The sequence below is a fragment of the Aphelocoma coerulescens genome, chromosome 6, assembly GCF_041296385.1.
Source record: "Aphelocoma coerulescens isolate FSJ_1873_10779 chromosome 6, UR_Acoe_1.0, whole genome shotgun sequence".
NCBI classification, from domain to species: Eukaryota; Metazoa; Chordata; class Aves; order Passeriformes; family Corvidae; genus Aphelocoma; species Aphelocoma coerulescens.
The window spans coordinates 27,895,001-27,909,428 of record NC_091020.1 but is presented as its reverse complement, the minus strand read 5'-3'; the positions used below and the strand labels follow the sequence as shown (position 1 = coordinate 27,909,428).

General features: G+C 35.8%; 1 protein-coding gene across 5 annotated transcripts in view; it reads right to left on the bottom strand.

The window, feature by feature from the left end:
• VTI1A (vesicle transport through interaction with t-SNAREs 1A) overlaps positions 1 to 14,428 on the bottom strand; it is a 259,687-nt gene that overhangs the window by 180,996 nt on the left and 64,263 nt on the right. The window contains exons 7-8 of one of the 5 annotated variants that reach the window (XM_069020031.1): positions 10,735 to 10,813; positions 6,999 to 7,380 (exon numbers count right to left, since the gene is read on the bottom strand). The exons of the other annotated variants lie outside the window; for them this stretch is intronic. Of the exons in view, the coding sequence (XP_068876132.1) occupies positions 7,332 to 7,380; positions 10,735 to 10,813 (128 nt within the window). The 3' untranslated portion in view covers positions 6,999 to 7,331. Of the gene's footprint in view, positions 1 to 6,998; positions 7,381 to 10,734; positions 10,814 to 14,428 lie in introns of those variants that run through there. 5 annotated transcript variants of the gene reach the window in all.

The following is a 14,428-nucleotide window of genomic DNA, read 5'->3' as shown; positions in this document are numbered from 1 at the left end:
TTTTTGCTTTGCTCTCTTGTAGAAGGATCCAAACTTGATTACTCAGACATAACTCAAAACAACATAGACAATCAAGGAAAATGCTCCTACTATTTGGGATGTCTACATAGGCTTAAGGATACCACCCTTCCTGACCATTCAGGACATCTGTAAGACAGAAAAGATACTCATAATAACCACAAACATCTTTCCAAATCTGCACAGGCCTCATTTTTCTGAACCTCAGAAACAAATCTAGCTTGGTGCTGCAGTGCTGCCTTCTTCCTTTTTTTTTTTTTTTTTTTTTTTTTTTTTTTTTTTTTTCAAATTTAACATCACTGTGCTTCAGTCTATCCACAGAATGAGTATAATATCATTGTTTCTGTTATCTCAAGAAGATTACATGGATACTTAAATGAAGTTCTGGGAGCCCATGGTACTAAAGAGCAAAACCACATAGCCATCAAACTGGCAAAAAAATTGCAGCAACTTCAGTTGCAAAAATGCAAGTATGGCCTTAATTTTTGCATTTAAATACCTCTCATACTGTTATTTAATGATGGAAAAGTTTTCTAAACACAGTCATCAGTTTGCCAAGATCACTGCAGATGTATCAGACAGAATTAATGACTGTAAAAGGCTGAAAGACTTGTGCTTTGTCTTCTGTGAATGAAGACACTACTCTCCAGACCAAATCAGCCTCTGCAATTTTTGGCAGTCAAATCATAACAAGGCCAAAGTAATACTAAATCATTGATGAGGTTTTAAAGTTTAAATATCGAAGTGGTATATATGCAGAAGAACTGTTGACATTTGAATTTCAGCAATAGGCATTTTTCAGGCATTTCAAAATCTGTAAAACCTGACATTTAAATGTTCATATACAAAACCTGCTATGATACAAAACAACACTTTTCCACCAATACTTTGTCATTTAAAACTTTCTTCTTTGTTATATAGTCACACAGTAACATTTCAGAACATATTATTGCCTAGAAACCTGTCATCCTCATGTAAATAGGAAAAATCTGCTGTACATTAATTATGATTTTTTGTAGTGATCACTTTCAGTCTTCTTGTTTCCAGTAGTCAGGTTTTCATCCCCCTTATTATTCATGTCGAAATCTTTTCTGGCAGGTAAAATATAGTACTCTTATGCAATGTTTTGATGAAGCACACCAGAGGAAATGAAATTAAATGAACTGGACTACCCCAGAAAGAAAAACAACACAGGTGAAATACAACTGTTCAGCGTATTATTTTCATGACATATGGGAACTAACCTGTACTGCTCCTCAATTATTCCATAATGTATAATGTCTGTATCCCCAACCTTCTAACAGCTGGGATTGAAATGTTTTGACATGATGATCTCTAGGTGGCAATACTGAAAGCATTAAAATATAGATATAAATAGGTGATAATGAAGAACAAAATGCGTACCATTTTCTTGCAGTCATAGTTTGCAAATTAACAAGCTGCTATTGATTTTTCTTTGAGGTCAATAACAGCATTTATTGATCTGAGAAGTTAATACTCACTGAGGTCAATATTATATCTCAGGGGTCAACATTAAGTGGATTCTGACTTCTATTTCCTGTCCATATATAAATATTACATAGGCAAAATGGGAAAATTTCATCTTTGGAGATATGAAAGCACTGTATTTGACAGGATACAAGCTCTCCAAAACATTAAAACTTAAGAACAGAGTCTACCTGGATCATTTTCAGACAGCTCTCAAACTCTTAAAACCTTATAAGGTAGAAGTACTGTCTTCATGAACTGTACCTTCAGGTCTGAACTTAACATCTCCCAAGTACAGAATGGTCATTCATTCTGCTATTTCCCCACACCAAAAATGAAACCATTTTAGAGATTACTCAATATCAAGGGACATCAACATATTTTACCAAACTAGAATAAAACTCATTAAAAAATTATCGCTGAATAACAGTTGTGGTGTTTTGGATTTTGCTTATTCCCCATTCTTTTCAATGTGATCTCAAGAGAAATTTTCCTGCTGCCTTCAGTGAACTCAGGATTGGGCCCTTGTAAAATCACATCAGGTTTTCTTCTGTAGTTTGTTACCCAAGCATTAACATGACTAAAGAAAAACTAGAAGTGAGCAATTAGTCTCCTGATAAATTACTCTGACAAATATCAATGAAGCTGTAGCACACTTTTGGAAAATGACAGGGAAGATAATAAATTCCAGAAATGCCAACCTCGCATGAAGATTTTTGCAGCTCCACTGCAACAAATGGTCAATAGCATAACACTTCAAAATATGGAAGTTACATATAGCTTTGTAAGGAATTGTATTTGTGTGAAGAGATAGTATAAAACTTATAGCACAAACGAAGCACAGCGTGGCAAGCATTTAAACTGGCTAAAAATGATACTACAGAACTTTAATAATATTCATCACATTTGCATAACTTTACAGTTCAGGAACTTTCTATCGTTATGCAAAGCAGAAAACGTTACTTTATGCATGAATAAGCTGTAACAGAAAAACCAAGAGTCCACAAATTGTACCGAACTAAAACCTTTAATACACCGACTCCCGACCTGGGTAGTAGAATGAGTGGAATATGGGTCATCTGCCTTTTGGCACCAGGACTGTCCTTTGAGTGCTTGAGAAAGCAAAGATTCAAAAGAACAGGAGACCACAGAAAGCTATTTTCATTGTTAATTCACTGTTTTACTTTTCTGTATCAATATTTTGCTTCAAATTTCATAAATTTACAAGACAAATATTTAAAACACTCATTTGTTACCAAAACATAGTAGTTCCCAGACAAAATGTACATAATGGTGCAAGTGTGCTATGAAGAGCATTACAAATGAATAAAAGGTTCAGTTACATATGGCCTAAGTTTTTTAAATGTTTCAAGAAATATGATTATGCAAATAACTATCTATGTATCTAACAGGAAAAAGGAGTAAAATAGTAAGCATTGTTCTTTAAAACATACACAAATACACAGTTAATTTAGAAGTAACAAACTGCAGACAATCTTATTCTGAACCACTAGCTAAAATTACTTTCTTAATTAAACATTCACTCTCTGTTTTTGCATTGCTGCTAAACATGGCAATTCCCACCAAAAGAAAAGAAAACCATTCAAACTCAGTTTTGTCCTCCCTGGGTGGTCAGGAGAACATGCCACACCTCCATATATTTCTTTAAGAGCTACATAGGTTATGGCATATTCTTATTTGTTTTGTGACTTAATTTATTTTAATTTTGAATTTGAAGAAACTTTCTTGGAAAAAGGAGATTACAAACATTATTGTGTTGTTTTAACAGCTGAATAAAATAACTAAAAAATGTCATCAACATAGGGAAAACACCAAAGTTTATTTGAGCATATTTTACATTTACGCATGATTAATTTATTCCACAAATTTAGTGTCATTTCCATTTCTGTGGGCCAGGTTTTAAAAAGCATTTCTAAATGTTTTCTCCAAAGATTAATCTTAAAATGTTAAAATTAACATTTATTCTGTTATAAATACCGTAAATACTTAATCTAGTTCATGACATATTTATAAAGCTTATGCTAAAATTCTTGTTGTGTGGAAGATTTTATGGGTATGAATTAAAAACCCTCCACTTGAGTCATTAGCATTTGAGCAATTCTCCGACTTGCCATTTTAAACTCATTTGAGAAAATATTGTTTCTAGACTGGATTTAAAATATATCCTCCCCATAAAATTGAAAGCAATTAATTAAAAAGAAATCATGAAATAATGGAAGAAAAATTAATGTGGTCTATATGTTTCATTCTTACCACTTATATACTTCATATTTCACTACTGAAAAACAGGGCACTAAAACAGAAAAATCACTTACATACAGAATAAAGCAAATATAACCATTTTCAGAAAATTTCTCAAGATGGCATTCCAGCCAATTATTACAGCAGGCAAGTGCCAAAACATTCAACACATGGAAATCTTACAACACTCAGTTACAAAAAAATCAGATTAATACTTTCAAGACATCTGTAATGAAAATACAGAATTATTGCATCTCTGTGAATAACAAAAAATCAAAAACTGAACAATCCTCCCCATCCAATTGTTTTACATGTTGGCTCTCTAGATTCTGCAAGAGAGTTAAAGAGGAGCCATATCCCAAACACACAAACACTTAAAAGCTTCAGTTTTATAGAGTCACAGACTCCATAAAATATGAAAAAATTCATCATGGTACAGACCAGCCAAGCAGATGCAAGAGATTACCTTTGCACCGTGTTTATCTTTGCAAGATATGCAATGCAAATTGAGGAATTTATTTCACAAAAATGCAAACCACAATAAGTAGCTCAATTTGGAGATCATTAGACAGAGTTTGACCTCCCTCACGGAAACAAAGTCTTATCTTGTAAACCTTTTTGGAAAAGTACTAAGCAAAAAAAAGAGAGGTTGTCTGGTGATCAGTGATAGAATGGCCTGAAGTTGTGCCAGGAGGGGTTTAGGTTGGGTATTAGAAAAACATTCTTCCCCCAGAGGGTGGTTAACCACTGCATGGGCTCCCCAGGGCTGTGGTCACAGCACCAAGGCTGACAGAGTTCAAGAAGCATTTGGACAATGCTCTCAGGAACATGGTGTGGCTCTTGGGGTGTCCTGTGTAGGGCCAGGAGCTGGACTCGATAACTTGATGATTTTTATGGATCCCTTCCAACTCAGCATTTTCTATGGTTCTGATTCTTCCCCAGCACATACATCAATGCACGTGCACACACACACACACACACACACACACACACACACACACACACACAATTTAATATGCAAATGTTTATGCTCTGCCAATAACTGGGCATGTTTATAACCATGATCATTTATTACATTTGTGAGGATTAGGCCAAGAATATAAAATTCCATATCAGAATTTACATTTACATTTTTGGAGGTAGTGAAATATGATGAGGTAAAGAGAAAATGGCAGAAAAAGAACCACAGTGTGACAGACAGCTGATACTTGGAATTAGGACCAAGGAAAAAGCTTGCAAAATAGGGAACAGGCACAAAATCACAGAAGAAAACAAAAGTGTTCTCTTGAGCCAAGAAAAGATACAGAGAATCAAGAATGTATAAATGTGCTTAAGTGGCCTGTGACAGACTGATGTAAAATAGTGAATTTGTATTTTCAAAACCATAAACAACAATTTTGTTGGTCTACAGTTCCTCACAACAGCTAGTAGCCAATAACCAGCAGTGGTTTCTCAAAACAAGACCGTAACAGCTCAAAGAAAATCACAGTTCTAGTTCATACTGCTTATTCAGAGACATGACTGGTACTGCAGATCAGCAGTTCCACTCACACTGACAAGATGATATCAAGCCAGTCAGTAAACAGCTTCCAACATGGAACTCCTGAGTCTTTCTAAGTTTTGATTTAAAAACAGAGACTTGTACAGTCAGCAGTACTTGCACAAATCAGAGATTATGTCCTCATCTGACACACATTACACAAGCTGACATTTCAACTGTAACTGGACTAAGGTTCCATAATGTTCAGCACTTCTCAAACCTGACTGCTTGCTCATGCAACACTTGGACAATTTTTTGGTCCATAAATGTCAGTAGTTACAGGAGAAAATAAACTCTATAAGCTGTGTAATAAAATCATTATCATAAAGTGGTATGGTGTGACCTGAACTGTATGAATACCTAGGTAAGGTGCTCTTCCATCATTCCATATTGGGATAGAAAGATGTTTTTCAATTCTGGGCTTGTATGTCCTGGTTCAGGATAGTACTTTGGGCTTCCCCTCTGCCCCTACACTTTCACCCCCTGCCTGTCCTCCCCTGCCCCCCCCAAAAAAGGTATTTGTCTAACTGTAACTCTTCAGTCCTAAGATGTAAAAGGGCAAAATACTGTGCTTGAAAGATGTTCTACCATGAAAACCCTTTTGATATTGTCTTTACCTAGAAAAGCATGTTCAGTACAGATATATTTTTTAATGTTAAACTTCATTCTTTAGTGCATTTGGAGGAAAACAATGTTAGCCTGTCAGGAAGAAGAGGTAGAAAGCTTCAAATAAGAAATATAAAAATAATCTCCGAAACACATGTGAGCTTTGTCAAGTCTAAGCTCATCAACTTTTCTTCTTGATGTAAGTTGTAATATAAAAAGTCTTTGCCAAGCAAGACCTCATGCTGTGCAAATTCAGCTGTGCCCACGTAGTGAAAAATCCGTTTAAAGGCTATTGAAAATCAGGTTGTTTACTTAAATACCAGAAATAACAATTCACCAAAGTTTGCTTTTTTAATGAAATACACAGCTGATGTTCTGTGGAGAATGAAATCACCAAATGAAGTCATTAAGCAGTGTATTAATATATTTGAAGGTCAAAAAGTGGACTTGTAACTCCATTCAGCTGTGCTGTTTCAAAAGTTGCAACAGACTGACAGTCACTGCCAAGTCAGTATCAGTTGGAATCAATTCATTTCACTTGGTGAAAGTTCAAAAGGAGTGCTAGGGGTATAGGATGGGAGGGAGAGAATAAATCATAAGTAAATGGGAACAGTTTATAAGGACAGCATATCAAAATTTGAAATCTACCCATTAAAGATTAACCAGCAGTTCCCAACTATCTGAAACATTTTGGAGAAGTTTTCTACAATTCATTTTCTTCAGGTTTTCTACAACTCATTTTATTTCTTCTGTGCAAGCAGATCAAGAGAGCTTCTCAGGCCTACACAAGTTGAACATTTACTTGCTATAGGCTTGACTTGATATTTTTTGTCCACCTGTTGAAATGGGTTTTCTGGACAACCTAAGTTAGATGAAATTCTGGCATCTCTTGGAGACACCTAAGCATGGTGGCTGAGAGTGTTGTGCATATAAGGAAAGAGAATATAAATATACATACGGAGGACAGACAAAATGGTGGCTTTTTCCATTATCTCTTTCTCAAACCAAGGTAGCTTGGAGAGATTACTCACACTGCTTAGAAACAATAGATACTGCTCATTTATCTTTTTATTTTTATCCTTCTTTCTTTTATTTCCCTTACCTCCTCAGAAACAGACAACAAACTCTGAAATGTTATCACAGACGGGAAAGCTCCCTGAGGCTAAATAATTTCAAAATTGAAAGAAGCAGGTAGTGTTAGTTCAGACCAAAAAATAACCATATACCTCGACTTGAAATCCTCACATTCTTATTAGGATAAAAAGTCTTCAAAAGTGTCACTAAAGACTTAGGAATAAGCTACAATGAATACCTTCATCAATAAATACCATCTTATATGAATAAATACATTTAAGAAAGAGGGTCAGCACCAAAGAAAATCACGCTGAAATGCTGTTTTCAGTGATTCAGTTAGAGGTCACTTCCTATAGAACAGTCTGCACAGTAGAGGTGGTCCAATAGAGGGCCTGTAAAATAATGCTTCAATGTTATCTTCTGAGTTCATCTTATAATTCAGATATTAATTTTATTCACAGGTATTCTATGACAAATGCAAGGTATTTGTGAAAACATACAGATTTTAGCCTGTATGATTATTTGTCTGGCAGATGCATGGGAAGTACTTAAACATAAAGTTTCCTTTAACTGAAAAAAAAAGTTCTCATCATTCTAGCATGCAATAAAAATTCACAAAACTATGTTTCTATTACACACAATAAAGCATCTTTATAAGGTTATTGCAATGTTTGCTCATCCAAAAATCAGTCTTAAGCAAACTTACTTCAGCTGGATGCGAGTTCCTAACAAGACCGAAGCTAAGTTGTCCCATGATGTGTGATACAATAATGGATTCCTGCACATGTAAAATAACCTGTGACTTCTTCCAAAACAGAGGGCAAAATGGTCAAATTTGGATCACTATTTTTTCCCACTGTAACTTAGCAAATCTGTACTACTGAACAGATTTGACATTCCTTGTTTGCTGCATTAATGATATAATCCCAAACCTACTGAGGTGAAAGATAAGCCCTCTTTTTATTGGAAATCCAGTTGAAAGGTGCTGAGTACCCAAAAGATAATCTTTTAACAGAAATGGTCTTACAACTCTATAAAGTAAGTTTTTCCTCATCTCTTCAAAAAAAGTACTTGGAAAGGGATTTTTTTTGGTAGCAGTTAGAGGACAGCACTCTGAAAACTAATGAAAATTCACAATTTCCTTACTTTACAGTAAATATGTTATGTATTTAAAATTATAAGAAAATACTAAAATAATCTATATCCTGCATTTGAAACAACACATGGAAATGCAGAGAGCCATGATGCATGGAGCAGAGGGAACAGACTTTGAATACCACTAGACAACGTTGGGTGAGTTACTGGATAAACTTTTCATTACCACAAAGGTGCAAGACCCATACTGCAGCTTAATCAACTCCTTAAGATGAAACACAGAGCTAAGGAAAATTGGGATGCTGCCAGAATGTGAATTAATATGCAAAGGAGTATCTGAATACAGAGAAAGGGTATTAAAGAGCTAGAATTGGGAAGGTCAGAGCTGGGAAGGCTGGTGAGAGGGAGGGCCAAGAGGGAGGAGGTGGCAATAGGAAGCTACAGGGAGCAGCTCGGTGACTGGGCAAGCAAGGAACCAGCAGGAAATATTCAAACTGAAGGTGTAAAAAGCCCTTTTCTGGTATCAACAACTGCATAGTAAAACAGTAAGGAACGGAAACTGAGTAGTTTGGTCTCTCCATGCCCTCTCAATGCTGCTTCTGTTTCTTACAAGGCAGACAGCACTACCCAAACATGATTTCCCCCTGATGACCGTGCAGCTGGGATACTCCTGAGGCCTGACACCCCCAGAAACAAAAATCTCTCTCTATTTCTTCCTCCTCACCACTTTAAAGCCCAGACTATGAAGAAGGGCAGAGGGCTTAGAGATGTAGGAATGCAATATGCCACTTCAAAATGAATTTCTGAAACAATAAACAGATTTTAATAGAAATCAGCCAGAAAAGAAAAAAAATTATATATGAAACATGAAATACTGCTGCTAGCAAAAGAAACAGGGATCATGAAAAAGCTCTCTCTGATGGTGACTGGAAACTGCATAAAAACTCATTTCACTATAGAAACTTTGGATTAAGATTTCAGTAAAAAGATGTTCTGGCATATCAAAGAAACACCTAAGGAGGAGATATTGGTATATGCTCCAGAACTCAGAAGCCCTCTTTCTCTAATGAAAGGTTTTACACACAGTATTCACATATACAGGTATGAATAATTCATTAGAGATGAAATAGGTAGATATTAAGTGTAAATATCTAGGACAGGACTAGCCTTTTTTATTTAAAGCAAGGGGCACTAGAAGCAAGGTCCTGATTTTCAAAACTTGGTTTCCATTTCCACACTCTTAGTTATTTTGGACCTCAAATATAATCAGAATATGCATGCACCTGAAGACAAAACAGGAATGTGAAGGTCCAAGAGATATTAACTAATGCAAGTAAATTACTAAGCATACAAAATTATGACATAGAAGAAACAGCAACCTTTCCACTAGTCTAATGTAACCCTATTTGTATGAACATTAGGGTTTGTTATTTTGTTAAATTAACATTGGATGTTAGAGTCATTTAAATTTTTTCTAAGCTAAGCAAACACTTTTTAATTCTATTGTACCTGTAAAGTAAACTCCAGCTCTTGCAGCCATAATGGAATGGAAACAGTTTAGTCAATATACTTATTTTAATTTTAATGGTTTCACATATGTTATATGCTAGTTCTGGTGTGCACCTCATTTATGACACTTGATCAGCACAACCACCCCATGAAATATGGAGGGAGAAGGTCCTTCAGGGCAGCTGCTTGGGGATTCAGATTGTTCCAGCAGTAAAGGAGTTAGAAATCCAAATCTGTGACATGCTGCTTTGGACAATGTGCTTGCACCTCAAATTCCATTACTCGTATCTGGCAGGACAACTCCTGGAGTTGTGTTAAAGCAGTTCCCTTTTCATGCTAAAGTCATTAAACTTGAAGACTCCTGCCTTCAGAAGCACCTTATAAACACTTGTGAAAGTGTTCACTGCACTTTCACTCAGTGCTGCATCCAGGTAAGACAATAACTAATATTATTTCATGAAGAAGCAAACACACATCTTTGTCTAAAGAGATTCTTATTTGCTTTCCAGCAAGTAGGCTGCCAATGCTTTGAGGTGGGTCTGACCATCTGCCTCTAGGCTACCACAACATTACATTAGACATTTGTGGCCCAGTCCCAAAAAGGAGGCTTGACTGTAGTTCATTGCAACAGGTGAAAGCCAGTGAAATTTGCTTGGATCCCTTAGTAACAAGAATTATTCATGTCACACAAGGGTGGAAAATAAGCTGTTGTGTCTCTTGCTGAGAGATATTTCTCCTTTAACTATTTCAGATTTACATATTCCTGAGATTTCCAATGAGTAAGGAGGATTGAAAAAAAAATAATTTTAAGCAACATCAAGTCAAGATTCAGAATGATTTTCTGTATATGGAACAGGAGACTTTTCCTTCCTTTGATTTCTTTACTTCTAAAACACCATGTTTACATGCTACAAAAGGGGCATAAAAACAAAAGCCAAAACAAAATTTTAAAGATTAAGTACAAAGAATAGATATATTATCCACAAACTCTTCTAGTAGCACAGATACTTCAGAGAGATCCAGAGCAACAGCGTATTATCCAATAATCATCACTCAGAGGCAAGCTCAGCACATCTTCTCAAATTACATGCACTGAAAGCTATAGAAACACCTAAGGGTGATGAAGGAAAAAAAGTAAATACCTGCAACATAGTTTTGCCATGAAATCAATGGTTGGATCTCTCTCTCTCTCTGTTACGTTGTCATGAGACAAGGTGAAACCTACATTAAATAAACACCAGGATTTTTTTTTCCCTGGAAAATATCTGGCAGTTGAGAACTTAGTGAAAGCAATTCAGCTGCAGTGTACAATGGTCCTCTACAACAAGGTGTGCTCTTCTTCTCCTTGACAGTGTTTTACATTTCCATGCCAATTTTATCTCTGAAGATGAATGAAAGATTTTAAACTATTCCCGATTCAAAATACTCCAGTCTGAGCAAGCATATCTAAGACTCAGCAAAGAGGGGTATATGTTATTATGCTACCTTCTGCAGACAAAATAAGGAGGTTCTAGAATTCATTTTGGTACTGTGGAAATCTGAGCATGGGGAATAGAATTAGGCTCCCTCAAAAACAGGAAGAATTTTGTGATTAATCAGGATTAATTTGACAAGCTCTCCGTTTGACTGAAAACACAAATTTTAATGCATTCTTAAAATCTTTCTCATATTCTGATGCTATATGGTCAGACTAAATGGCCTGAAATTAAGAAAATTGAGTTGTAGAGTTGCAAATAATGAGTGGTGTTGGAAATGCCTACTTACAAGGCTGCAAACTTGTCTCTTTCTTAGAAGCAAACCAGATTATAACATAAAACCAGAAAAATAACAAGAAGAAATATTCTTTAAAACAGTGTTTTGAATTAAAAAAGCAGATGAGTACACTTTGTAGTGTTATCAGCCATTATTAAAAACTTTCCCAACTTGGTACAAACAATGGAGACCTTTGAGATTCAAACAGCCAATGGTTTCTCTGTATATCTGAGAGATTTCCCGCATGTTTTTGCCATAAAATTCGGGCAATTTAAAAGCAAATGCTCTGATTAACTCACAGGTGTACCAAATCAGACATCTGTTAATCTGCAACACACCCCTACAGAAGTTTAGAATAATGTTCTTCTGCTTACAGCAGGCCTTGAGTACCCCAGAACTGGTTGCCAGATACTAAAGGCTTTGCGTAGTCCTTCAGGAGGTTTCTGCATAGATTTAAACATCCTTAGCATCAACAAATGACAGCAGACAAACTGTGAAAGCCTGGCAGTGCTGGATTGCCTTAGAGAAGGTGATGTAAGTGGCATCCTGTTCAGACACCACTGAAGCCATGAATCAATGACACTGCTCAAAGAACGGAGTCAGACCTTCCAACAGATCTCAGCTTGTATGAACAACTGTATATAAGATGAAAGGGCTTATCAATTTAGAGATGCAAACAGGAAAAAAGCTTCTAATTTATCATGGTAAGTTTCAGGAATTGTAATGTGAAATTGCATAAAATTAGTTATGTGATGTCAGATTAATCCCTAGATGATCACAGGGGCAGGTTAAAATAGTATATGTATTTTTGCTGATTAAGGTAATAAAAAAGACCCAAATGTGACTTATTCCAGAAAATCATCCAGCTTCATTACAATATGCAACATACATACCCATAATTGTGAAAAGATGCCACATAAATAAAGTAGAATAGATACTTAAGTGTTGTCACATCCACCTCACAGAATCACAGAATGGCTGAGGTGGGAAGGGACCTCTTGAGATCATCTTGTCCGACACTCTGCCCTAGGGTCACCCAGAGTCAAGACTCTGCTCACTGGGATTTCAAGTATCTTCAGAGATGGAGACTTGACAATCACTCTCAGCTACCTATTTCAGTGTTTGACCATTCCCACAGTAAAAAATTATTTTCTCATGTTCTGATGGAATTTCACAGGTTATAATTTGTGCCTCTTGTCCTGTCACTGGATATTACTAAGAGGAGTCTGGCTCCCTCTTCTTCATTCCAATGCATCAGCTATTTGTACACATTGATAAAGTCCTCCTGAGTTTCTCTTCTCCAGACTGAACACTGCTTTCTCAGCTTCTCCTCACATGAAAGATGCTCCAGTCCCTTAACTCTGTTCATGGTCCTTTCCTGGACTCACTCCAGTAAGTTCATGTCTTTCTTGTACAGGGGAGTCCAGACATAGAAACAGCACTACAGAAGTGGTCTCATCAGTGCTGTGTAGCTCTTTATGCAACAAAAGTAATAAGTGAGGCAAGACATGGTCTGAGGAGTCAGCTCAAAGATGAACAGAAAATGGGGTTTTTTTGTGACACCTCAGCATAGATTAATCAAAAGTAATTCCAAAAGTAAGTTCTTTCATTGTACTGAATTAATCTAAATTCACTTATACCTAGAATTATTGTGATCCATGCCAGGATTAATATAATTAATCAGTTTCCATAAAAATCTTGGGAAAAAATCTACATTACAATGAAGTCAGTATTTCCAAAGCCATGGTCTCGAAGTTATTTAATATTAAGAAGTCATATAATATAACTCCATTCCTAGTCCTCACAGAGTTTTGGGAACAAGAATTATACACCTCTCTTTCTCTCTCTTTCTCTCTCTCTGTGCATAAGATAAAAAGTAGAGACGGACACAAAGATGGGGTGAATTAGGGACTCTATGGAATTCAGTGCAGTTTCACCTGGTTTTGATACCGAAAGACACCGTTTCCATATAAATATACATTTGCACTCCAACCATATTTCTCAGAAATCACCATGGAGATATGCAACCGAAGTTAACACGATCATCATCTCCATAAAACAAATTCCACATGGAGTAAAAAAGGATATAAGATGTCTCTTCCCCAAAAGGATCAGTCTGAATTTTTATATACTGCTACTTTGTGAAAGATCCAGGCTCAAGCAAAGCAAATCAGGAACCATTTTTGACAAGTTTAAAATAGTCCTTCTAAAAACAAGTTATTGACCATTTATAGAAAATCTGCAGGAAAGCAAACTTAACTGCTATCATATGTCTGTCTATATAATGTGCCATCCTCTGGCACAAAAGAATTAACGCTCCTTGTCCCCTCCAAATTCTGGACTGTATGTTCCATACATCCATTTCATTGCTGTGCACAGCACTAAGCTCAGAAAAATTAAAATGCAGGCACTTTAGTAATACCATTTATTTATCATAGCTATATTTAACTCTGTAAGGGTTTAACTCAATTTACCTCTTTTAAGGTCTGAATTCTAAAAAAATATATTGGAATGTATCAATTAATTGGGACTGTCTGCCAGAAAATTATTCGTGCCTCAAACATACATTTTCTGAAACTTTCCTCAACTTTGCACAAGCTTTATTTAAGGGGATTAGACTTTGAAGGCTTAACTATTGCTGGTTTTAAAAAAAATCCACTATCAATTGCTAAAACTTAGTAAAAACATTTTGAAAATACCAACTGAAAAGTTGTAGCCAATTAAAAACCCCACTAATTCAATAATTGTGCTGCAATTTAGCCTTCTCCCGTAATTTTATTCCATCTATATTTAGGGGTATGATTTGTTTACTTCTTTCATTGCATAGAAACAGCTGCATAATCAGTCATAAACTGACTGCAAGAAAATTGAGCTGATAACCTTATTATATATCAACTGTAGTTAATATACATTTACTAAAATGCTATTTTTTACATATATGAATAAAAGTAAAAGACAAAAACAACTGGAGTCTGCAGTGTGTGCTAGCAATCATTGCGGGTGGGTAAACTGACAACATGTAACTGCATATTAAGACAAATGTAGAATTTAGACGAAGTATTCCATCTCTTTTCAGATGTATAC